We start from the raw sequence: 25,132 nt of genomic DNA, 5'->3' as shown, positions 1-25,132 counted from the left end.
AGTTGTCTTCAATAGATGGAAGATTCACCTACCCCAACCTTTAGAAATTTTTCATGTTAATTAATTAGTTCAGTTTTCAAATAAAAACACTGAAAATAGCTTTTGCTTACATTGCAGGGCGTATGGGAATAAATTTCCATCATCCAGGAACAGACAATATTATGGCTCTTAATAGTAAGTAGTTAATGTCTAGTGATTTGTATTGTCATGTTGAATATTATTTCTTACATTTATTCTGTATGTAGGTGCACAGCCAGACAAATATATCATAGCAAATTTGCATAGAAGTTTGTGCACATTCTAAAAATGTTCTGAAAATCAGTCAGAAATGAAATCACATTAGTAGAATTGGGGGTTCTTTATGTTAGCTTTATAATGACTTTGTGTTTCACTGGAAGCTTCATAATGCCTGCTATAGAGAATATTACAAAACAGTCTCTCTTGTTTCCTCTTTTGTGGGTGTGTGTATTAAATCTGTAACTTTATTTTCTGGTATCTCTCCAGACATATTTCTTCCTGTTGGGATGAGCTGTTACAAGTTTTGCATACAATTACATTGACTGATGGAGTTTGCTCAGTTGGTTTCAATTATGTAGACAGGAATGGAGAGAATGTTTACACATCTAAATAATGAGGAAAAACTGCACTTCACTGAGAGATTATTGCTTTTGTTTGTGTCAGGAAATAAAAGCAAAATTAAAAGTCTAGTCATGAACATATGCATTCAAAAAACCTGCCAGCGTGGATCTGGAAGATAGCTCATGTGTGGGGAATTTGGGAGGTGGGGTGTTAAGCACCACCAGCATAACATAGAACCGAACTATGCAAATCTAAGCATAGTATTTGTCTGTCTAATCCTATGAAATGCTATTTTGAAAAGTCCATTTTTGCTTACAGTGTTGTATTAGACGTGTTAGGATTAACATATGAACTTCTGTGAGAATTTTTTACCTTTGCACTGTCAATTTAAGTTAGACTGTGTATAGTTGAGAACTGCATTTTTTTTGTGTGTGTAGTACCAACCAAAGAATAGTTTCTAGATGTGAAGAACTGAAAATTTTTGATAGACAAGATGCAAGGTGTTTAACATTTGGCTGTAAAGGCCAGCTTTTGGAACCCATAGGACTTTGTGTTCTTAGTTTTACACTGTTAATGATGAGGTGATATTTTGAAGAGTTTCAGTTGTCATAGTTAGCATGTGTGCCCCATTTTGTTATGGGCACATGAAATTATGGGAAATCAAGTAATTTTGATTGTGAAAATAGGAGAAACACTGTTTAATTAAAGACTTTATTAAAAGAGGCAGCTGTTCATGTCGGGGTGTGTGTGTGTAAATAAGTTCTACACAGTACAGCTGTTGGCTGTTTGACATGAATTTGTTGTTCTAACGTGGGCATTGCATTAAGCTGATTGCAATAGTAATATGCTTGTGAAGATGGGATATTACTGAATTTTGAGTTACTTTTAAAAATCAACAGTTACTATGAAATCTATAGTAGTATTTCTTAAGAAGTCTTACAGAAATTTTTGAAAGACAAGAATGAAAAACTGATACAAAATGTTATCCTGTTTTGGGACAACTCACTTTTATCCTAAATGAATGATGTATTTTATTCTGATTTCTTTTTAATGGAAATAATATTAAAGAAATATTTCTTCCTGTCTGATTTCTTTGAAATTTTTACAGCATCTATAAAATATAATAGTTTGTGAAAAACAATGATCCTTTGTAGTAGTCCTGGTGTATGGTTAAAATAGCAGTAGAGCTGGCTGAGGGACCTAAACTAAATATATTTGTGCATTTCCACTGTTTAAAGTATTGAAATATTAACTGTGTACAGACTTGCATAAGTCTAGAATCATAAATGTGTAATGTATGCAAAATTAAATTCAGCACAAATCAAAAGTCTGAATAAGTTTCCATATATTTATCTTCCCTTTCTTTACTAGGTGAGGCCACACCATTTTTGGTCATTACTGAGAACCCAGAAGCTAGAATTATTGTACTATGAAACCTGTTGGGTTTTGCTCTTAAATCTTTGAAGAGCTGAGAATAAAAGCAAATATTTAAGTACATAAGCTTAAAAATTACTTTCTGTGATTGAAATCCTCTTTTGTATGCAGCTAAAACTGAGAAATTTAGAACTATGTAATTCCCATGTCATCCATTACCTTTGTCATGGGGAAATATACTAAGGAAAGTTATCTCAAGAAGAAATACTCCTTTCTGTGCTGGAATGGTTGTGATTTGGGTTAAAAAAAAAAATAAGTAAAATAAGAATTGCCTAAAGATATTTCATAACAGTAATTTTTGGAACAATTTTGAGAACTTATGTAACATCTTTAAATCATAATACTTGTCAAATCTGTGTATAATTTCTGTGAAACCAAACACTGTCTGCTGAAACTGCAAATCCAACCTTCACATTCTATTTATAGTCATTGCTACATAAGCATTTTTCTCTTTTCCTGTGAAGACACAGTAATAATCTTTAAGATTTATTACTCAAAGCTCAATTTCACACTGACAGTGTACACAGGCTTTTGAAGTTGGAAGACAGCATATGCTCATGCCAACAGCAATGCAAAACTTCACATGCTGTAGGGAGAGGGGAAGCTCTGAGGGGTGTTCATCTCTAGATCCTTCTCATCCTCTGTGGCAGCACTTTCAACTGCACTGGAGCTGTTACTACTTACTGATTCCAGCCTTTTGAAACTTGGGGTTTTCTTGCCTGACTGTCTTGGGCTGCTGTCTGTGAATGTTGAAGGGGATTGTTTGGTTTGAGGGAAGGTGTTACTTGCTTAGTTGGCAGCACAGTGTGGAGCATACTACCACCATTTTGTTCATCATTGTGCAAAGCTGTAAATCATCATCATCTCAAAGCACTGAGTTCTGAAATAATGAAAGTGGTGGGGTAGAAGAGATTGCTTTTAAATAATATATATTCATAATTATATGAATCTCTTCTTGCCATTAATGGCATTATGCTCATGTACATACACAGTTGCACATATGTATAAACGTGTTTATATTATAAATGCTCTTGAAGTTCAGAATTAGACTTCTGTTGAGGAATGCAATGCTCAAATATGCAGAGAGGTCTGTGCATAATCCTAAAGAGCATTTAAACAAAAAGGAAGATGCAAATATTTCTATTTGAAACATTGTTCAGAGGGAAAAATGTATAGATTCTGTCTGTACCAGATCTAATTGAAATTTCTTTAATTGAAATAGTGTTTTTAATCAATTAGTGACATCAGTTATTGAACTTTTTAATCATATCATTCATACTGAGCTAAACAGTAGAAGAATTTTAAAAAACTTTCATCTACAGCACCTATGACTGATAATTTTATTAGATGTTTGAAGTACCAGGTAAAAGCTATGCTTAAAATACTAGGCAAAGCCTGAAAAGAAATTATTTTGCTTTGGCAAAATTACCTCAAAGGTGTCCTTCATCCCTTCCCTTGTTATTGTTCACTGCCATTTGCAGCCATGTGTTTCTGCAGCCAGTGCTTCTGTTTGGAAGCAGTTGGACTTTCTCTTGAGTGCTTCTCAGGAGAATGTGCTTCTTTTAAATTAGCTGTGTGAATAGGACTAAGTGATTAGCATGAATACATAGTCACCTACGTGGTAGGTGGTGAACTATCTTTAATGCTTCTTGTGAACTTCAGAAAGCCAACAATAAACTTTAGGCAGAGAGAAGTATGGCAGATGAAAAAGGGAGATGGGAATAAACAAGGATGTGAGACCTTTCTAAGGAAGAACTGAACTGTTTTGCTGGGATCCCAAATTATATTCCATAAAATAAGTTTAAAGGTAGTTAAATGAGCAAATGAGAAAGCGCTTTGTGAAATGCTGGACTTTTGTTTTTCCTAAAGCTCATCTGTGCAGTGACTTTTCAGTGATGTTGGGCTTCAGATGTTCTATGTTACTTCCACTGTTCATTCTTGTCTCATATGAAACTGTGTCATCTGCGGGGTCTGGTACTGTTTGTTCTCCATCCAACTGTCATTTCTTCTTTTCGTTAATGTAATTAGTTCTGTCTGTTCAGAATAAAACAATTTGAAAAATACATTAAGGTAAGGGTTTGGGCCATCTTTTTAGATGTCCATGTTGAGATTTTGGTTTTGTTTCATTAATACAGATAATAATTATGTGAGGAAGCTGTCACGCTGTGACAGGAAATGTAATGACAACAAATTGATTTCAGGGTTTTTTTTATTTATTTTCATGTTTCTTTTGGTTTTAAAATTGCCTTGTCTCCTTAAGAGCTGTTGTACTCGGCTCTTCCTGTATTCTGATGTGTTACTTTCAAACACATAAAGTGTTTCGATATAAAAAAGTTGCTGAAGTGGCGTTTTACATTTGAACTTCTTGCCAGTGCTACTGTTATAGCTTGAAAATAACTGCTCCAAATAGAAGGTTTGTTGAATTATTTTTGTCCTGCAAGATCTTGGGTTGGCAGTTTAACAGCTAATAAAAGCTTGGGGTTTTTGCCGTGATAGTGTTCTGGGAAAATGTGTGACTGAATTTCAAGAGGCATCAATCTCTTCTAATAGTTTGTACTTGTCTTTAGGAACATGCTGAACTGTTTAGCCCAATTGCCAGGTGGGGTTATTAATGTGTTACCAGCTTATTGGCATATAAAGAATAATGGAAAGGAATAAAAAAACACTGAGAGACCTTACAAAGTTTGCAAAACTAAACCTAATTTAGTCATGACGAGACCAGAGTTAATATAACTGGAAGGAAAAAATGAATGATATAAAGTGTGACGTAGCAAAGGCAGCAGGGTTCATAGGAGTCCCAGAGTGTGTGAACTGCCACTTTACACATAACCTTGTTAAGTTTTTCAGAACCAGCTGTATAAAGAGAATTGATGCTGCCTTAGAGGCTGTGAGCTGGACTCGCTGATATCTCCAAGTCCCTTTTATACCTATTTAATTTAAAAAAAATATGGGGAAGGAAGCCAAGGAGCAGTACAACATGCTTTTTCTTCTTTCTTCCCTTCAGTTTTTTATATTAGCATCTGCACTTCCAGAGCTCTGATTTGACTGTTACTGAAGGCAGTGTCTCTTATCAGTGACTGCTAAAGGCTTTTTCTAGCAGAGGAAGATTTCTTAGATCATCTCTTTAATCCAACTTTATAGCTCTCGATACCTTCTTGTTTGTTTGTTTTCCTCACCACTTTTCCTGCCTCACAGCCTCACCAATGTGCTTTCTTTTCATCTTTGTGATCCTCTCTATTGTGGGTTAGTGCCATCTGTTTCCTCAGAATTTAAGATTTTCCAGGCTATTCCACAAGCATTATATATGATGCTAGAAGAGATGGAACAGCCTGACTGTTAAAAATGTGAGGTTTATTGTTAATGGATTTTTTAACTAAAAGAAAGAGATAAAAATAGATAAGCCTTCTGTCCTGCACAGTTGCTTGGCTGCTCATATGCCTAAGAAAGGAACACCGAAGCTGGTTTTGAGTGTCCAGTGCAGTTCACCTGTTTGATCAAGTGTTTGAGGTCCAGTGTGTGGCACTTTAGTGCATACAGCTGATGTGTAGAGGGTGTTTTTCCAATGCTGGGATTCAGCTGTAGTATGTATGTGAGCATATGTGATCAGGGAGATTGGTGGGTGGAACGCTTGCATTGCTAGCACTGGGAAAAAAATGAACCAGAAGGGACTGTTGAGGCTAATACCACCAAGTTATTGTAGCACCCATCTGCACATCCAGCCCATCTATCAGTGGAAATTGAGAACCCCCTTCTGAACCTCTCATATATGAGTGTCAGTCCTCTTTACAGTTAATTTATATGATCCTCTCTGTTGGGCAAAGACACGTTGCATAATTATAGTTGATTCTATCCCCTTCCCTCAGTTCATGAATTCATTTTCACTGGTATTTTAATTCACTTGTAAACTTCCAGATCTCTAAGAACTTGAGACCCACTGTTCAAAAGAAAAAGTTTGACATATTTTCCTTTCTGATCTTAGAAAATTATTGCATAACTCATAATGTCCTAAAGCAAGTATTGTTCTGAACTACTGACTGTTTCAAGAATACAAATGAGTGTTCCAGGCTAGAAATGAGATTCTGGTACCTTATAAATCAAGGAGGTTCCCAGTCTTGTCAAGTAAACTTTCCTTTAGCCAGTCTAACTCCAAAATATCTGATCTGGAAATGTTAACATTTTTTTCACAGCATTAATGCTGCTTTAAGTTAATTTAAGATATGTCTTTAAGATTTCTTTGAAGTGTGCATCTTTGATATTGTAGACATATTATTGCATGAACAAGGTACATACCAACAGTGAAGAAAGTATGTACTTTCTATTGTCTTCTATAAAATGTGATAATACAGATAAATGGTGTTGCTTATTTCTGAATTTGAAATCAACTGATCAGACCCCCTTGTAGTTATGATATGTAAAAAGTGTATCTCTAGTTCTTTTGAGTTAATGTTTTGTGAATTCACAAATTTATTATTTCCTAGGACGGCTAACTATTTGATACCTATACAAGGTGCAGTTCTAATCCCATATTATAATAAAACAGTGAAAAAAACAAACCCCGAAAAGTTCTTTTTCATAGTTTTCATGTAACTTTCTTTGAGATGCAGTTAAAATCTGAGCAGTTAGTTTGAGTGAGTTTTGATTTACTGCAGCAATGTTAATGTTAGCTGTAGGCTCTGGGGAGTTCCAATAGCATTAGTACTGAGTTTACTTGATTGCCTTACAAAGTTTGAGGAGTTTCTTTTGCCTGTTTGTGGAAGGCTTAGAGTTCTGTTCTTCATCATGCAGTTTCATGTTTGCAAAAATACACTCATTTTCTGGGATGAGGTGAGTTAACAGTTTCAGGAGAGTTATCAGGGGGTAGAAAAGAATCTGTTGTTCCTTTGTATTTGAGGGCTTGGAACCGGGGACGTGGTGGTTCCATAACTTTCTGCCTGACAGCTGAAGGAAGTTGCTAAGGATGGACAAACAGTAACACAGTGCTGAGCCTCCTGGGAGCTGCTCAGATGATCAGTGCCTGCAACAATATCACTTTTTACGTGGGAAAATGTACTCGTCCTTTCTTACAGCAGCTGTGTTTTCCTTAATACTGGAATATTCTAGGAAGTACCTAGGAAAGAATCACTTGTGTTGGATTTGGAAACATTTACAGAGGTGATTTTCTGTGCAAAATCATGTTTATATTTAGCACCAAAACCAGTGTATGGGGAGCAGCTGCTTTGGTGGGTGTCTGATTTTGGAGCTCCCAGTCTCTTTTCTTTTGTCTTCCGTTGGAATTGCCCAAGAGAGAAAGTAACTTCAGATACATAACTGTGGTAATTTCATTGTTTGTAATAGTGCAATAATTTTCTTATTGGCTCCCAGATGTCTTCATTCAAGAATAATTTTTAAGTTGTTTATTTTTGAAAATATTTATTCATACTGGAGGCATTATGGAATTCACCTGATGAACCATTCCTGCTATTAAATCTGTTGTTCTCTGAACTTTGAGATGTGAACAAGATGAGTATTTTTTTATTAACTTGTTTCAAATGACACATTCTTATTTCACATCCTGTGTAAACAGCATGATAAAGTGTGCATTGACATTCTGAAATTGCCATGCTGAATAATTGTCAGCTTGCTGGAAAAAAAAGTAACATTTTAATATAAATACTTGATAAAAATGAGATCATTTTCAAGTTATGTGTGTAGATATCTGCAAAATATAAACAACAATGGTTAAAACACCTTCTTTGAGTGTTGCAATGTGATGCTGTGTTTTTAAATCAGGAAAAGCTGAATTGCCTATCTTCCTATTTAAGTGGATTGCAGTATTTTCCTCCTGGAAGTTACAGGCAATTGTAAATATACCTTCAGGGAAACTTTTTTATGAAAATAAAGATTATGTGTGTGAGTGCAAATATAGGATAAAAGTATTATTCTGCAGTGCAGCATAACATGGAAGTTTTATAATAGATGAACAGCAATAGGGTGTTCTAACTTTACAGAAGTCTGTGGTAGATTTCTGCCATCATGTACTGATCGTGCTCAGAGCCTAAAAGTTTAAATTAAGCATCTAAAACTTTGCTTTCTTCAAAAGGAGCACAGGAGTCTTTTTCATCTCGACCTGAAATAGTACGTGTTTATTTAATTTTTAGATTAGTAGCGTTCTGTTTGAGAAGCCTCTTTCAGATAAATTACTCTTGATACTCTTGATTACTCTTGATATATACTTTTTTTGGGGGGTGTGGGCATTCATCAAGACAAGGACTTCCTACAAAAGGTCTGACAATGGTTCTTTGCCATCATAACAAGTAATAAAATATGGTTTTAGCAGTAGCTAGAAAGCAGGAGAACTGATTTTATTCTTTCTGCAAAGCCAACTCTAGTATTAATTCTCAACTATTGCCTGCTGTGCAAGAAGTACAGAGAGAGTCTCTCTCAGGGCTGCCCAACCACCTCACCGTGACTGAATAACTGTTCACACAGCTCTGACTGTCTTCATGTCCCTTGAAATTTTTTAATCCCCCTAATGAGGTAGTCATGTATTTGCTTTTTGTGGCCTCATTGATAGTGGAGGAAGAAGGTGTAGGTGTGTGGTGCCTGAGACTGTGTTTCTTCAGGGCTTGAAGAAGCTGCGTGGGTAGAAGAGATGTCACTACCAGTGCCTGTGCTGGGGCAGGAGTGAGCCTTGCTCTGGGTGTCCCCAGGGCTGCTCAGAGGTGATGGCCAGGGGAGCAGTCAGCAGGTCTGAGATAGCCACAACCAATCTGTCGTGTAATTGCTGGCCAAAGAAAAGCAGACAGGGAATGCTGAGGGGAATGTGGGACACCTGGGTGTGCCAGGCAGGACTGGAAGGCATTGTGTTGGTTTGGGAAACAAGAGGGGGATTGGGAGAAACACTGAAAGTATTACAATGAAGAAAGAAAGAAACAAAGCAAGGCTCTGTTACCTATTACCTCACTCCTGTTGAAAAACCCTACCTGATTTCTAACCTTCCACGTTTGAAGGGACAGATGTCTTTTATGATAAGTTGACTGTGTAGAAGAAATGTGTTTTCTAGATTATTTTCTGGCTTTCTAAAATTTCAGATAAAAAAGGGCTGATTTTTGCATTTCCCATTATATCAAGAAATACGCTCCTGCACTTGTCCAGCATTGTGGCTTTTGCCATTGGTGCATGTGTCATTGAAAGGCTGTGTTAATTCTGGTAGCTATAAAGGCATTTTGTCAATCTGGTTTTGTTCCTCTAAACATACCGGCTCTTGAGTTCTTATTGTTTTGATAGGATTTTGGTATCTACAGATGGTTAATTGTATAAATTGAAACATAATTGGAAAATATGTTCTCCACAACTAATTAATAAAATGCAAAATTAATTCTTTCAGTTATGATTACTGTTGATTATGTTTATTGCCTCTTAAAACCATAATCCTAAATTATTATTTTATAGTACTGTCTGATATGCCTAATTTTTTTAGTACGTTTGCTATGTAGAAAACTTGCTCTAGCAGGTATGTTCCTTTTTTTTTTTTTTTTACCCTGGCTGTATTATCTTTCAATTTTTTTCTCTTGTCTTGGGTTGTTTGAATTTCATCTTGCACTTTTTGAATGTTTTTTCCTTCTTTATGGTGGGAGGGGAAAAATAGAAGAGGTAGAAGCTACATTTTCATTGCTTTTGGAGCTAAATCTAATGCCAGTTGTACCGACAATTTTCTTCTGTGTTTACATGCAGCCAGGAGCTATGGGCGGAGAAGAGGTAAAAGTATTTACTAAATGTTTTGTTTGCTGAATAGTGGGAGAATTAAATATTTATTTTTCTTACTATAAGATGTTACTGATTTTAACCTTTTGTTGATCAATTGCTTCATATAAACCAATCTCATATTCTTCATTTGCAAAATGACTCCCTTTTAGTGGCATCTTAAAGCAATGATGATCTTGAGCTGGTAACTTCAAGTGTGTTGCTGTTACCAGTGAACTGGAGGATGACTGGATGTAAAGAGTCTTTCATGATATGTATTTGTGACTTGAAATGTGTAACATCCAAAAAAAAAGTAGACTTTATTTATGTTTGGTGTTTGTTTGGTTTTTTTGTAGAAGTGCAATGTTTAACCACTGCATTGAACATTTCAGAATTACCTTTTGTTTGAAACAGCTTTCACTGAATATTACACTTGATTATTACATTGAATTGCCTCAGGTAGAACATGTGTGAATACCAATACTAATAACTGTGCTCAACAGTGAATGTTGATAACAGAGACAGTATTTGAACACATTTTAACTGTATTTCATCATAGAAAACCCTTAAAAAAATAAAGCAAACTGAAAGCATTTTACAAATGTACAGTGCTGCATACCAGTTTATTCTGAGAGATTAATGAACAAGGACAAAGCAAGTTTGCTGACTACCAAGAAAGCTCGAATGCAGCTTACATTCCTGTACTGTGATGTAGCTTACACAGACTGGTTTTATTGAGAAATAACAGTGAAAATTGCAGCTTTTAACGATTAGAGTTAGGCAGTGCCATCTGCTTGGGGTGCTTTAGCATTAAACTTAATTTTATCTTCTTTTCTGTAATGTTCTCTGACAGCTATGCAGGTGACAGTGCTTCCTTTTCAAAATGTAGAATTTACATCACGTTTGTGAGAAGCTGGAGACAGACATAGCCCTCACACAGGCCAGTAGTGTCCAAAGGAACTTATAATTTGCATTGAGGATTCAGGCAGTAGACTGCAGAGGCTGTACTAACACAGTTTGTAATAAAGTCTTCAGCTGATTTTGTTCAAAACTGACTGGTTTTCATGGTTTTTTGATAGCTAAAACAAAACCAAAAGATTCCAGTTTTCCTCACAAACTTACCTTTTCATATTTCCCCACCTCCAGAGATTGGGCTACTGTTAACAGATGTTGAAGGCATCCTGATACTTTTTCAGGCCTCTCGTGGTACTGAAAAAAATTGGGAAGTATGTGGAGTATATAATATTGTGTACTCTCTATGCATGTGAACACTGTTTAATTTCATTTTAAGATTGTGGAAAGTGTTTCCAGATTGATCAAGTGGCACCAAAGTAGGAAAGGAGGTAGGAATCAGTAGGACACCACAAACTACTTGCAACTCACATTTATTTGTAGAAGCCAAATATAATAACGTGGCAGTAATTGTGATGAATACAGTGTAGGCTGTTTTATGAAAATGGTAGTGATGACAAAACAGGGCAAACAAGTTCTGAATGTGCTGGACTGTCAGAAATTTTTTTTTTCACTCTACCAGAAAGCATGTTTCACTCTACAAACTTGTTTCCTGTGTGAAATGCAGGCTTTTCTATACTAACAAGTAGATTTGTGTGTGTGTGTCTTGTCATTAACACTCATTCATGCAGTATTGAAGTCTGTGATGTTCATGCTTTATCATTACCTTGACTTCTATAATGTTGTTATTGAGCTTTCTTAACCTTAAGAAGCATAAAATTCTATGATAATCTGTTAAAAAATGTGTTGGTTATCAGACATTCCCATATATCCCTCTCTATTATTGTTTTCACCATTTGTATTGTGATAATATGCAGAGTAACCAGGGACAAGTCTGTGCAGGGACTCATTTCATGTTTGTTGTATTTGGATATTTGAATTAGTGTTTGATTCTGTTACTGTGACTAAGCATCTTCAGTGAGAAGAGGTTTTGTCAGACATTTTTGGGGGCTTGCCATAAAATATCAGTTCTATACTTGACCCTCTGTTTTCTTTGAGGGAAGAGGAGAGCATTTCTTTGTAGGTGTTATGTTAGGGCTGTTGAGTCATGTTCATGGAACCTTGTTTTTAATGTTTACAACCAGTTTTTCAGGTACAGATGTAAGGATAGCTATGGGAAATCAGCCCAAATTGTTTTGCTACACTGACAACTTAGAGATGCCTGGGGAGGGGTACAGGAGTATATTAAAAAAATAGTGCAGTTAGTGATGTTTTCCCATAATATTCTCACAGAAATTTGCCCCAGGGGGTTTCATGAGGTGATGTCTCAATATTTATTGCTTTAGAATGTGGTTTTCTCCTGTTCTTGCTCGTTCCCTTTTCTAAACCTACATAAACTTTTCAAGATCCCAAAAAGCCTCTGGCAAGGGGTTCCAGAGTTTGCCTTACAGCCTTGCCATGTACTGATTGTGTTCAATACACGTTACTTTTTCCCTTACTGGACAAGGCAGTGAACAGTCGTTACTATTCCCTTGTATGTTTTCCATAAATTTATCTCTGTCCTTGACTTAAACATAAAGTTTTAGAACATCGTTTGCATTTTTATAAGGTGAGTACAGTGCTTGTAGACTGTCAAGCATCCAGCATAAGAGGTGATACCTTGATTTCTAAGCTGCTGTGAATTTTTATTATTCCCTTCAGAACTCAGCACTGCGTGACCTCTACAAACCTGTATTTTAGTTGAACACCTTGTTCTAGTGTTTATTAATTTGGTATGTCACCTCGCACTAATGGATCATGGTTGTTTCATTTTACAAGAAGGTAGGTTGATGGACAGGAATTAAAAGGTTATTTAGCTCCTTAGTAATGTCAGTCTCTCACATATGTTTTCAAATTTCCTTCCTTTCAATGGGTTTTCTGATTTGATATTTTTACACAGTTGTACTATTCCTAATTTTTTTTCTCTCATGCACGTGTTCTCTTTTATGTTGAAATGCATATGTTTATACATGTGCATGACCTGTTTGTCCATTAATGGAATATGCATCAATAGTCTTTCCTGTCTTATGCTCTAAACCCACCATTTCTGACAAGACTCTGAAGGGAAGTATCTCTAAATCCTTCTCTGACTGTGGCATTTACACTGGTTTTTATGGACCCATGACAATGTTGATGTGTAAAAGTACAGTGGGAATTTTGGTTCAGTAGATTTTTGTGTCTGTGATCTCTGTCTATGTTTAATATTCAATATATTTTTTTCTAATCAAGGCTTTTCTAGTGTTTGGTGTTCATAAAAAATTCAGGCTGGTGTTTTGTGCCATTCAGAACATATTTCCTGTTCTTTTTTTTACGTTGGTTTTCCATATGTAGGATTACTGCTTCTTTTTGTAATCTGTCCTTTAGTACTGGAGACTATTAGTGGTATTTTCAGTATATACATTTTTCTGACTAGACTCCCACTGTCTTGACTTTCTTCCTTACCCCTCTTTTTGTTTCCTGTACTTCCCTGTGCTGTTACTACCAGGTGTGGCATTAATCCTTAGGTCTTGCTGGAAGTCAGTTGTATGTGATCCATTACCTTTGAATTTAGTTATGTGCCCTGTTATTTATATTTGTAATCAACCCCTTAATAAACTGTTTGTATCCATTAATTATAGTTCCATCCCTAGGAACAAGCCTCCATGAAATGAGTGGACAATTAGCCTTTTCAGAGTTGAGGTGGGGTTCCCATCTCTCTATATTGCAGGACTTAATTTTCAGCTCAGGTATAGGGAATTATTAAATTCTGAAGTTGGCGTGTTCTACAGTGTTGCTTATATGCAGAGTGAACTTTTTTATCTTCTCTGTTAATAAATCTGTTAAAATAATGTGTGTATGCCTTTGTAGTACTAGCAACAAATTAAATCCATCTGATGATCACAGATAAATTCTTTACTTTTCATTAACAAGCTGAGTAGCAGCCGTTTATGTTGATTTTACTCATTCATCACTGAAAGGATGTTTTAACACTGAGTAACAAACACAGTCTGACAGGCTGTTCCAGCTAACAACTTTTTTCTTTAAGTGCAAGTTCTTTGTGGTTTATTTAGCAAGATTTTTTTTCCTGTTAGTCAGGTTTCTTTTATGTGTTTAATATCCACAATCCAAAGTTTTTCCAGGTTTGTTTTGCTGTTTGTGCCCCTACCCAGTGTGGGCCTCTGTTCCCTTGAGGTGGATGTGCTCCAGTCCTTGTTGTTAGGACCCTGTAAAGCTCTCCAAAGTGTGCAGTGACTTGAGGGATCTGCTCTTGAGATCATTCCTGGAAGATCTGTTATGGGAGGTTTAAATCTCTTAAGAATTGATATGAAATGCAAATGTTGCAAAGGTTCTTTCTATAATGATGACACACAATTTCATCAGATAGCTTGTTGGTTTTGTTGCTAGCCATTTGCAAGGGTTTGGTTTAAAGGTAAATTAGGTTTATTGTTTTGTAAGAGTAACACACCCTTGGAAAAATAGAAGCAATACTGATGAACATCATTTGGACACCTGACCACTTAGTTGGGCCCTTTAATGCAAATTCTGTTACAGTAAAAAAGGAAGAGCTAACTTTTTTTTCCCTAAAGTATTTAATTCTCTGGGAAACAGTGTTAACTATAGATGCTACAAAATCTGTTACAGGTCGGTCTTCACTCTTTCCTTTTGAAGATGGCTTCCTAGACGACAGTCATGGGGATCAGTCTTTATCGTCGGGTCTCAGCTCTCCAACGCGCTGTCAAAACGGTGAAAGAGTGGAACGCTATTCTAGAAAGGTGTTTGTTGGAGGTCTCCCTCCTGACATTGATGAAGGTACCGTGAATAAGTTACACTGGTGAGATGTAGGAATTGGCTTTCATATAATTACTATAACAAAGTCAGATTTTAATGAAAAGAAATGTATTTTCCCGGGTGTGTTGCTTTTAGTGTTTGTGATATTATTTAAAACAAACACACACTACCATCAACTGCAGCACCTGCGAATTTACTTGACATGCATTTGTACTGTAGATCAGAAGAGATGGAGAGAGAAATGGCTGCATAGCAGGTCTTTTAATCTGCATGCCTTCCCACAGCTGTAAGGTGGGCAAGCTGAAAAAGGGAACTCAGTGGTTACTGTCTCTCTTCCATAGTCTTTTCCTATTCTTGGATGTGGTTGACTTTAAGGACCTTGTTAATACAGTTCTTTCCAAAATACATTGGGCTTTAATTAATCAGCTCTTATAGCCAGCATATATGTAGGGCTCAGGTGACAAATGTAGGACAATAATATGGTTACAAAATAGGAGCCAGCTTATTAGAGGTGGTTAGGGTTTTTCTCGATATCTGCTCCACTTGTGTGTACCCCCACAAACCTTTACTCCCAAACCAAAATCATGGCAGTTTTCGTGTATTTTTCATATTATATTATATCTGGAATCCACCACTATCCAGCTTCAATGGGCATACAAAGGGATGCCTTATTATTAAAAGAGGGATATCTGAATCTGATCTACTGCACTGAAGTCCAAGCCATGTACAGTTTTAATAAAGAAATACTATGAGTTGCCAATCTATGATTTGCAAACAACTCAAATGTGGTTCCTATGTCACATCATGAGTTGCAGGGCTGTTGATAAAGGGTCTGCTGGGTAATCTGAATCTCCAGCTATGAGAAGAAGCAGGCCAACAGGTACAACTGATGTGAACATTGCTGGGTCACTCAGTCAAAATATATGCCCTGCCTGTCTTGTGAGGAAGTAACACGGCCACCTGGGAGCTGTCATCCTCTTTCATGAGAGGTCTCCTTCAGTAACGCTTTTTTTTTCAGCTCCTCAGGTATACAGTATGTGTTTTGTTTTCTCTAGTTGCTTGAAAAATCTGGCTTGCAACTCATGGGATCAGAGAAAGATCTCAAACAGCAATCCAAAAATTGGAAATCCCATTTTCTCCAGATGGCTTGTTGCTCTGATCTATCTAGCATAATTAGATATAAACTAATTCTTTCTTTAAAGTAAATTTTAAAAGGTATGGAGAAAAAACAATAATTTTTTTAAAATTACTTTAAATACTTCCTGGAGCATTTGCACGTAAAACAAAATTGTCGTTTAGGGTAGTTCGTGATGTGTGTTCCATGGTGTTTCTAAATTGATGCTTAAAAAGCGAAGAAATAACGTGGCATTCAAGGGCGATTTCCTGAGGGGACTGAGGAAGGTGAGATCCCCGCAGCCGCATGCCCTGCTGCCGCCTGCTTTCTAGGGCACGCCGAAGGAGCGGCTGTGCTGACACGGAGCTCCTCTGTCAGCCCCGTGTGGCTGCGTCTGACCCTGCTTTGTGGCTATAATTAGACATAGATGGCAGCTGAAGCATATTCACTTCTGATAGATCATGTTTGCATTTAATCCTGCTGCAAACTTCCATTAGTAGAATATAAAATTACTTTTTTAAGCAGCCATGTGTAGCATAGAAAAGAAAGAATATTTAGGCATCCTCTGTGGACATTATTGCAGTTTTCACTTCTTAACGAGTGTAGAAAACAGGAAGTTTTGTTTTGTTTTAAGTCAGACTTTTTGCCTTGCTGTGTCAGTCTTCACATTCTCTCTAAGGTGCCTCATTTGTTTTTTGTAGATGAGATCACTGCCAGCTTTCGTAGGTTTGGACCTCTTGTGGTGGACTGGCCTCACAAAGCTGAAAGCAAGTCATATTTTCCACCTAAAGGTAATTAGTTTAAAATACATTTGTGCAGGCTCTTTGGTAAAAGGAAATTATGTCTGCGTTGTAGCAATCCATTACAAAGCAAAGATTTGACTCTTTGTGATGAATTTGCTGTCTTTCAACAAGCGTATTTTCAACCATTGTCATGATGGAAAAAAAAATCACAATTTGGTTACTGAAATGTGCTCGTCTGTGTGAACACCCCTCGAGTCCTTGGATTATGCCTTAATTTATACTAGGCGGAAGGCAAGTTGCAGAAATTTCCTAGTGCTGATTCTGTTGCAGTTTGCACATTGCAGAACTCACAGGAGTAAAAGCTGGAAGTCACTGTGTGTGTTCTGACTCAAGGAGCTGTGATCCTGCTTGGAACCACAAGCTCTGTGTCAGGGCTCACTGGGCACTGAAGCACGAGCTCTGCTGAGAGAGAGCAGGCTGGGATCAGGCACCACGGACACCGGGATTCGAGGATGGAGCTGGTTTGGTTCAGAGTGGTTTAGAGTGTGTGCAGGGGGAGCAATCTCATATCTGTCAGCAAAACATAACGCAGACCTGTTTTGGTTGAGAAAGAACAGTTCATGGGAAACCCGTTTGGGAGAATTACTTGGCTAAATCAAACTGCTCTGGTTGTGTATTATACTATATACATTCTACTCTCAATCACACATGCTTCTTGCATTTAGTTTGCGAGTTCACTCGAGATCTGAAACAGTAGCAGGAAGTCATACACAAAATTTCTTATGTACATGTTAAGATTTTCTGTTCTCACTGACCCTGAAAGCTGTTAATTGCTCATTAAAGCCACTGATTATTTTGGCAGAACAATAGCCCGTTTAGTCAGTGAACTAGCTAATCCTACAATATTTTGATATATACATTTTGACTGTTAAAACACACAAATAAAAGCCAACTTAATTTATTTGGAAGCTTAATTGCTGGAGGCTTAATTGCTGTGACAAATGCTTGCCCTGTAAACAGTATTTGGGACACTTAAAAACAGAACAGAAACCAATACATGCTTCCTCTTTCCTGTTCCATTCTCACCACTCAAGCTTGCTGTCAGTAGTTATTATGCAACATCTGTTCTTGAATTTAAAACCAAAACAAATAACCCCAAAACCAGCAACAAAACACCCCAAACCTCAATCTCCCTGCCATGTATTCCTAAGGACAGTTGGTAAAATGTATGATTTTCCCCTTTTATGTTATTTTTAAAGGTCTTTAGGGTCTTTTTGGCTGGTGAATTCTGATTGTACCTTCACCTCTAAGTTTAAAAATAAAATGTAGCAAGGCCAACTTCTCCTTGTCCTTAATATCCCTTAATATGCTGCACTTTTTTTCCTCCTTTTATTCTTTTTTTGCTCTTAATAGTTCAATAAGCAACTACTCATGGTAGATCAACATGGGACTTCCAATTTTGATTTTTTTCTGTATCTGACTGTGGGCTAGTTATGCCCTGTCAAACTTGTAAAAATGTATTTGAGTAAGATCTATTTTAGCAGAAGACAAGGGAATGCAGCCTCACTTCTATTTTTGTCATGGTTCTAATATAGGAAACAGCTTTCAAAGCCCCTGCCAGTTACCCTGAACGTCTGCCTGAAAGTGCTAAACAACAGTCAATCCCAACTGTTCCAGATTTATTTATAACTGACTTCTTAGTTATCAATCAGGGCTGCAGCATCATAAGTCCTGCATTCCTGGCTGTGAGATTCACTTACAGTCATGTTAAGCTCGGTAGGTCAAATGTGCTTGATTTACTGTGATCCCATATAGGCAGCATCTGCATAGAAGACAGAATATTATTACCAGGAGTCAAAAGGTAAAGTTTGAATATGTATTATAATTTTTTATCAGCTTTTTGGTCTTTTTTTTTTTTTTTATAAAGAGTACTTATTTTTCAGAGTTATTATGGAATCATTGACTGAAGTTCCACAATAAAATGTCTCCACTGCTGTTTTTAATTGGAAGTTCCTTTAGACCTAAAATTTAAGTATCTTTTTTTATTATTATTTTATTTTAAGCTGTATTGATGCATTATCAAACGTTTCTTTAAAAATACAGTGAAATGAAAAGAGATATTTGAAATTATGCTCAGTGCAAGATTCGGTGACATGACTTATTCAGCTGTCAGGTACTTATGAATTTGTTTTCTCCCTTCATTTTTCTAGATATCTTCTCTTCCATGTTGCATTGCTAATCTGTAAATACTCTGACATTTTGAATGTGAGTCTTTCAAATGGAAAATATGTCCAAAAAAAAAAGGATAAATGAAATTACAGAGGAGAAAATGAGTTGGGTTTTGTGTGCTAGCAATCTCAAAAGAAAACAGGAAAAATGGATTGTTGGAATGCAGTTGGGATGATGCAGAGGCTAATCTCTGTTCACACATTAATAAAACCTGACCTTCAAGGCTTCTCCCACCTACTTGAATGTGCACCAGTGGCAGTAAAATTGAGCCCTTCTCTTTCTGAACGTATGCCATCCCCTCCAGCCAGACTTCAGTTTCCTTTTGATGGATAGCCTTTTCCACTGCTCCTCTGTGTATGCAGGGTCAGACCATTGGGCAGTGTCTGGACTTACAACAAAGTTCAGGTTTTTTTGTCTGCTTGCTTTGATGAGCGTTCACTTAGAGGTTTGGAGCAGACAACATCAGAAGTTGATGCCACAGGTCAGCACAGTCAGTGAAGTTTGATGCTGGAGCTGTTTCACATCATGGTTTTCTGTCTTCATCAAGGTGATGTAACATCATCTACAGTCCTGAGTGAATCAGTACAAACTTCTACTCTCTACTTATTGGTTTAATTTATTGAATTTTGGAATGTTTACTGTGTTGATGCAACATATGAATTCCCTGTAGTCACCCTGTATTAGGAGCACTCTGATATTCTTAGGGCCAGGAAGAAAAGGCTGCAGGGACCATTAGCCATGGCTAATCTGATCAGGCATGAAATCTAAAAGATTAAAACATTGCTTACAGTCTAGTGACCTCCACCACCACCCACCAGCTCCCCCGAGGGCTTTATCTGGTTAGTTTAGTGAGCAAGTCAGGCCATAGATGTGTAGTCAGTTCCAGCAAGCCTTATTAGCTAATTTATTAGTTGGTATGGTTGATTAGCTTAGGTGCAGTGGCATGTAAGCTGTCATCAGGACTAGCTGGAGTCCAGAAACATTCCTGCTGCACTGAGCTTGAACAAAGAAGGTTCTCCTAGATTTGGCATGCTGGACTGGATGGTGTCACCACAGGTCTGCTTAGGCACACTACCTCAGGTTTAGTGCTGGACCTGATGGACATAAATGTTTGTGTGTGAAATGTGCTGACCTGGATCTCCAGCATGGTGAGTTTCACAAGGCTTATTTCAGTGTAGTGTCAACAGCAGCATTTTGGACCTTGGGGGATGGCAGGTCAACACAAATGTGTCTGCAACATGTTTTTCAAGCACATCGGTGCTATCTGTATTATCCAGGTTTTCCTGTTTTCCCAGCTATTCTGCGTTTTTGTTACACTTACAGAATCTTGCCTGGCATCACGGAATACGCTGTGAGCCTGTGTTTGGGAGAGCAGTCTGGCTTTGTCAGCATTTGAGTTTTGGTCATTTTAATAGCAAAGCCAAAATAATTTGGTGGATCAAGCACACCTTACAGGATGCATTGATTGCCAGTGAGTTCAGTATTTAGGTTGCTGACAGAAGAGGGACTGGTGGCACCCAGCTCTTTTGTCACTGGGAGACAAAACAGTCCACTTGTGCTCTTGGACCAGAGAAGCTGGTAACAGCTGACAATGTGTGTAAGAGGTTCCTGTTTCTAATTCTGAGCATCTGTATTGCTGCCTTAACATTTCTTTTTACCCCTCCTATGCATTGTAAAGCTTAGCACCATGTTTTTATGTTTGTGTCATGCATGAGGTGATTTTTTAATGCTTTGCCTCTGAATAAGACCAATTCATTCCCGTTGCCTGAGAAGTCTTTGGATTACTTCCTTTGGCATCTGTTTGGGTATGTTAGTAAAGGAACTGGCAAAATTATAAATGCCATGTGTTGGTCTTGGGTAAGCAGATGCCCAGTTCGTAATGTGTTTACTTGGCTCTCACCACAGAGTTTGGGAATTAAATGTGGTTTGTGGCTAAGTATTTTTTGAGTACCTATGAGACGCTGAGAAATAAAGAAATATGCATTAAAGGGTACTATCAGAAGTAGTTGCACATTACAGTGTCACAGTCTATTTATCCCTGGCAAAATCCAGATAATTCATGTTTTATTTAAATATAAATTGGTAGGGTTTTCACTTACTTGCTGATCTGCTGAGTTAAGCAACGCTTATGCTAACTACAGTAATTTTTTCCCTTTTTTTTTTTTATTAAACAGATGGTGCCAACTGTTCCAAAAACACTCTTTTAGGTTTGTTTGGGTTTTTTTTAACAGATTGCTAGCTTTAGAACAACTTTTTAAGAACTCATTACTGCAGAAGTTTTCCTCTGTTTTTTTCCATTTAGAAAGACTAATGTTTGGATAAAGATGAGAATTATAGTGAGAAAATGAAGCATGGCAGAGCTTGGAGATAGGAAGGGTTTGGAATGGCAGGAATGCTTTGACTTTACAGTTGATTTAGATGTGGGATGCAGCAGTCTGATCTTGTATGTTTTCCCTGTTCTTCAGTTCGTTATTCTGTTGTTTGATAAAATTAAGCACATTTGTCCCTATTGCTCCATATGGGACACTAAGGGTAAATAGGATGTCATGAAAAAGAAAATAGTGTAAGCAAAGTTGCACAAAGTAACATGAAGTGATTCTCATGCTTTAATTTAAAACAACTGTTGGGGACAGACACTGTGAGTCTGTCTGATTATCTCTAAGGTACTGTTTAGATGGGAACACTGTTGTTGTAGTCTTTTGTCTTTTGATCTTGATTTCATGGATGTGGACCATTTTCATGGTTGAATTCCATTGCCGCTGCAATGGCAATGGTAGTTTCTACCGGAGGAACGAGAATGGAGAGAGAAAGTATACAAGGAGAAAGTGTGGAGTCCTATTTCTAATTTCATCAGTCATATTTACAAGAAGGTTTCTGGTTTGTCCAAATAAAGCAGTCTATTCTGCTGAAGCTAAGTGCTTTGGCTTAACTGATCAAATTCCATATCACCACAATCCAGAGTGAAATGCCCAGACAATTTTTGTGTTTTACAAACTGAAGTCTGAGATCATAATGTTTGTTAGAATGGAAACCGTCATTCCTTATCCACTAGTGTGTTTACTGCTACATAGTAAATTGGGATTCTGTGATGGTTTTTAGATGTTGTGTGTATGTTCCAGCACACACGTGTGCAGTGTCAGTTGTTTACCCATTGACATCTGTGGCCATGTGTGCAATTTGTGTCATATGTAACCCTGTATCTTCCCACAGCAGGGCAGCATAATCCAAAATCAGTGCAGTTCACAAAATGTGTGGCAACAAAATGTGGTTCATACTGACCTGTTCTTTTGTAGCTGTGTGACTTAAGGTTGGTTTTGCAGAGAATTTTCTTTGAGGTTTTTGATGACTTTTGTTTAAGCCTCCCTTTGTAAAGGTCTTCACTTTGTTTCCTGCCTTGTCCTAAATGTTTGAGGATTCTCGGTGGTGTGCTGATAGTGATGATTGTTAAATGTCTGTCTTTGAGACTGCTGTGCCAGTTACTGGAGTATTCAAGGATCTTGCTTCAAATAAGAGAATTTCTGTCTCTAAAACGATGCCACTTGCAATTTATTTTTCTAGGGGTAAAGGAGAATCTGGTGAGGTAAAATACAAAACTATTTCTGAGCCATCCAGGCCTAGGCAGAAAAAACCTGATCCTAAAGTAGTGTTGCAGGATTATTGTCCTCCACCTTTTATGTTGCTTTCAACAAACGCTGTTTACTTTCAGAATTGCTGGGTTGCTATAGAATTTTTTTATCCCTGAAGAAACCACAATTTTTAACAAGCATTTATTAACCCTTTTTCAACAATTTGAACATACCTAAGTACAGAAAAAGCTTTCCCTTACTTACCTATAGAAGTAACCAGACCAATTCTGTCAAATGGAACTAGTTAAATATTTGTCTTATTCTCATTAACCAGTTCTAAAGCTCAGTAGATTTTACTGTGGGCTGCACCCCCACACCCACCCCAAATAATATTTTTATTAAATATCACCTTTTCTTTTGTAAATGGAAATACGTGAACTGATCTGTAAATGTTATGGGCTCCAGGAGAAAAGCCGTCCTTTAGTGGTATGGACTACTTAATATCTTGTGCTTTGGTAGTAGCTTGTGATATGTCTTGTTTTGCTAATAATTTATGAAGCACCAAATTATTCTTTCAAATAACTGAGATATATTCAAGAGGTCGTTGGGGGTGATGGTGAAGAGACAGATTCTGTGCCTGATGGTCATCAGAAAGTGAGCTACTCCATCCTACCTGATCAATTGTAATAGTTCAGTGCCTTAGAAGCTTGTGCTCTCTTTGTAAATTCCTGCAGGCATTATATTTATAATATTATGTATTCGCTTCCTAGGATCCCTCCAATGATGCACACAATTCTACCCCTAAAGTAATGACCCAGTAATCTAAAATTAGTGCAAGATCATCAGACTATATACATCATAAATTTATCAGAGATAATATCCCAAATTATACTTGTGTTCTCTCAAATCAGAGGTTAGGACTGGCAGTGGGAATATATCAGGTGCTGGATATGCTGTGGGTGCCTCTGCCCAAGGCAGTGTACCTGGCTCTCTTTGATCTCAAAAGCTGGGAGCAGCTCAGAGCTGGTGTCTTGCTCAGCTGTCTCAGTGCTGTGGTGGACAGATTTTATCTACTTGATACCATGCAACTTCTACCTGGGTTTGGCACCTACGATGTACATGACGACTGATTATACTGAGATATGATAACCAGTAGTCTGTTGTGTACCAGTGGAGGCTGTGCAGCTTGATTTAGTACAGTGAAAGACAGAATGTTTAAGAGGATTTGGTAAGTCCAGTAATTTATTTTTTTTCTGATGTACCATTCTTTTACTCATGAGAAGTGGTTTTGATTTTTTTTTTTTAATATAGTTTTGAGGGGAATTTGTTGTTCTATTATAAGTAATCCAGTTTTGGAAAAAATCCTTGTGTTACTAAGGTTTTTCAAGCTCTGTCTTTTCAATATAATTGACAAAGACAAGAAATTTGAACAAACCAGAACCTGAAAACAATCCACATGTGAGTGAACATTCAGACCAGTTATTAACAGCACCACAGCTGATTACTTGATTAAAAGAAGGAAAGCCAAAGCCTGGTACTGAAGCTCTGCATTCTCCCTTGAGAAATGTCTTACAGTTCACAGGAGAGTTAGAATAATACAAATAAAATCAGAAAATATGTCACTGGCTTGTTCTGTGTAAATGATGTGGCATGTCTTTTCTTTTTGACTGAAGTACTTTACTTTGAATGGAGCTCTTGACAACAGTGCCAAGTATTTTGTGTATCACAGCTCTACTAAGTGCTGCTTTCTCTCTTCTTTAAAAAGAAATTTTAAGAGAAACATATAATTTAAAGTGAAAACCATTTTTATTATAAAACCCAATATCAAATTTGATTGAAAACAACTGAGTTCAGCTAAAATGCAGCCTGGGTTTTTGGACCTGAGCTTTCTTCCTCTGAAAATTTATTTTAACTTCATGCTAATACTGTGCTTGAAATAGAAGCTGAAATCAAGTGGGCTGTTTATATTTCTCTAGAAGTTTTTGATGTTAATGTTGCTTGGAGTAGAATTGAAAATTGGTTTATTTACAAGGAAGAGTAACAGGTTTTGTTCAGACTTGGAAACCGATCTCTCTTCAGCCATCTGTTCAAAAGCAGCAGCAGCAGAACCGACCCCCTCCAGATGATGACCATGAGCTGCTCTGCCCAGAGCAGTCACCATTGCATATTGGCTTTGAAAATCAAAATTTAAAAACCTCAATTCTGAATTTAGTTGGGGCTTTTATATTTACAAATTCAAATGGTTGGTTTTTTTCACGCTGCTGACTCAGTAAACTTCACAAAGATAGATTTTGCCTGATCAAAAATTTAATCTTTGTCATATGATTAATTCATGTGACTACTCTTATAACTACAGTAACCAAATTGTATGTTATAGCCTTTCTTTTATGTTTTTATACCCTTTAATTCTGATTTATAGCTGTTATAGATCATGTTGCAGTCTGAAGTCTGATGTTTGAAAATGGCTGTGACCTTTGAAAGAGGAGACAACCCTATAAATTTGCTGTTGCAATGTTTTACACTCATTTAGAAGTAAAATGTCAGATAAAGAGAGGCTTATGTATGCCTGTAAAATATTCTTTTAGTTAAAAAACCCCAACCAAGTAATTTATTCAGTCTTTTCTTTTTCAATACAGGTGGGTGGGAGTATTTTTACTACAAACTGGGTTGGTGTGTGTATACTGCTGGTTTGGGGCGCTTTTTTTACCCATAAGTGGTGAAAGTGAAGTAACGATGGCTGGAAAATCCTTTTTGTTTCTTGACACGTTTTGGAACTGAAAGAACATTATAAATCTTTAGCTGTATGTATTTACTACAGCACTATTGAAATGCTGTCCTTCCTGTTGAGCACTGAAGTGCAGAGGAAACATTGGGGCATCTCTCCCACTGTCCAGAAGTGATGCATGTCCAGCAAACAGAGGTTCTGTGGGTGGATTGGGTTTTTCCTTCATCTTAAATTGATGGTGTGGGGGAAAAACTCTCTGTAA

The 25,132-nt window shown here is 37.1% G+C and overlaps 1 protein-coding gene across 12 annotated transcripts in view; it reads left to right on the top strand.

The window, feature by feature from the left end:
- CPEB3 (cytoplasmic polyadenylation element binding protein 3) overlaps positions 1–25,132 on the top strand; it is an 85,790-nt gene that overhangs the window by 40,596 nt on the left and 20,062 nt on the right. For 7 of the 12 annotated variants that reach the window (XM_050305264.1, XM_050305256.1, XM_050305258.1 and 4 more), the window contains exons 4-7: positions 118–174; positions 9,727–9,750; positions 14,347–14,514; positions 16,309–16,398. In XM_050305264.1, coding sequence (XP_050161221.1) covers positions 118–174; positions 9,727–9,750; positions 14,347–14,514; positions 16,309–16,398 — 339 coding nt within the window. The remainder of the gene's footprint in view (positions 1–117; positions 175–9,726; positions 9,751–14,346; positions 14,515–16,308; positions 16,399–25,132) is intronic. The other 5 variants (XM_050305257.1, XM_050305255.1, XM_050305261.1 and 2 more) reach the window with 2 other exon arrangements.

The sequence above is a fragment of the Myiozetetes cayanensis genome, unplaced genomic scaffold (assembly GCF_022539395.1).
Source record: "Myiozetetes cayanensis isolate MyiCay16 unplaced genomic scaffold, myiCay2020 scf10, whole genome shotgun sequence".
In the NCBI taxonomy this organism is placed as follows: Eukaryota; Metazoa; Chordata; class Aves; order Passeriformes; family Tyrannidae; genus Myiozetetes; species Myiozetetes cayanensis.
The sequence above is the reverse complement of the archived record's forward strand: the minus strand, read 5'-3'. Positions and strand labels throughout refer to the sequence as shown.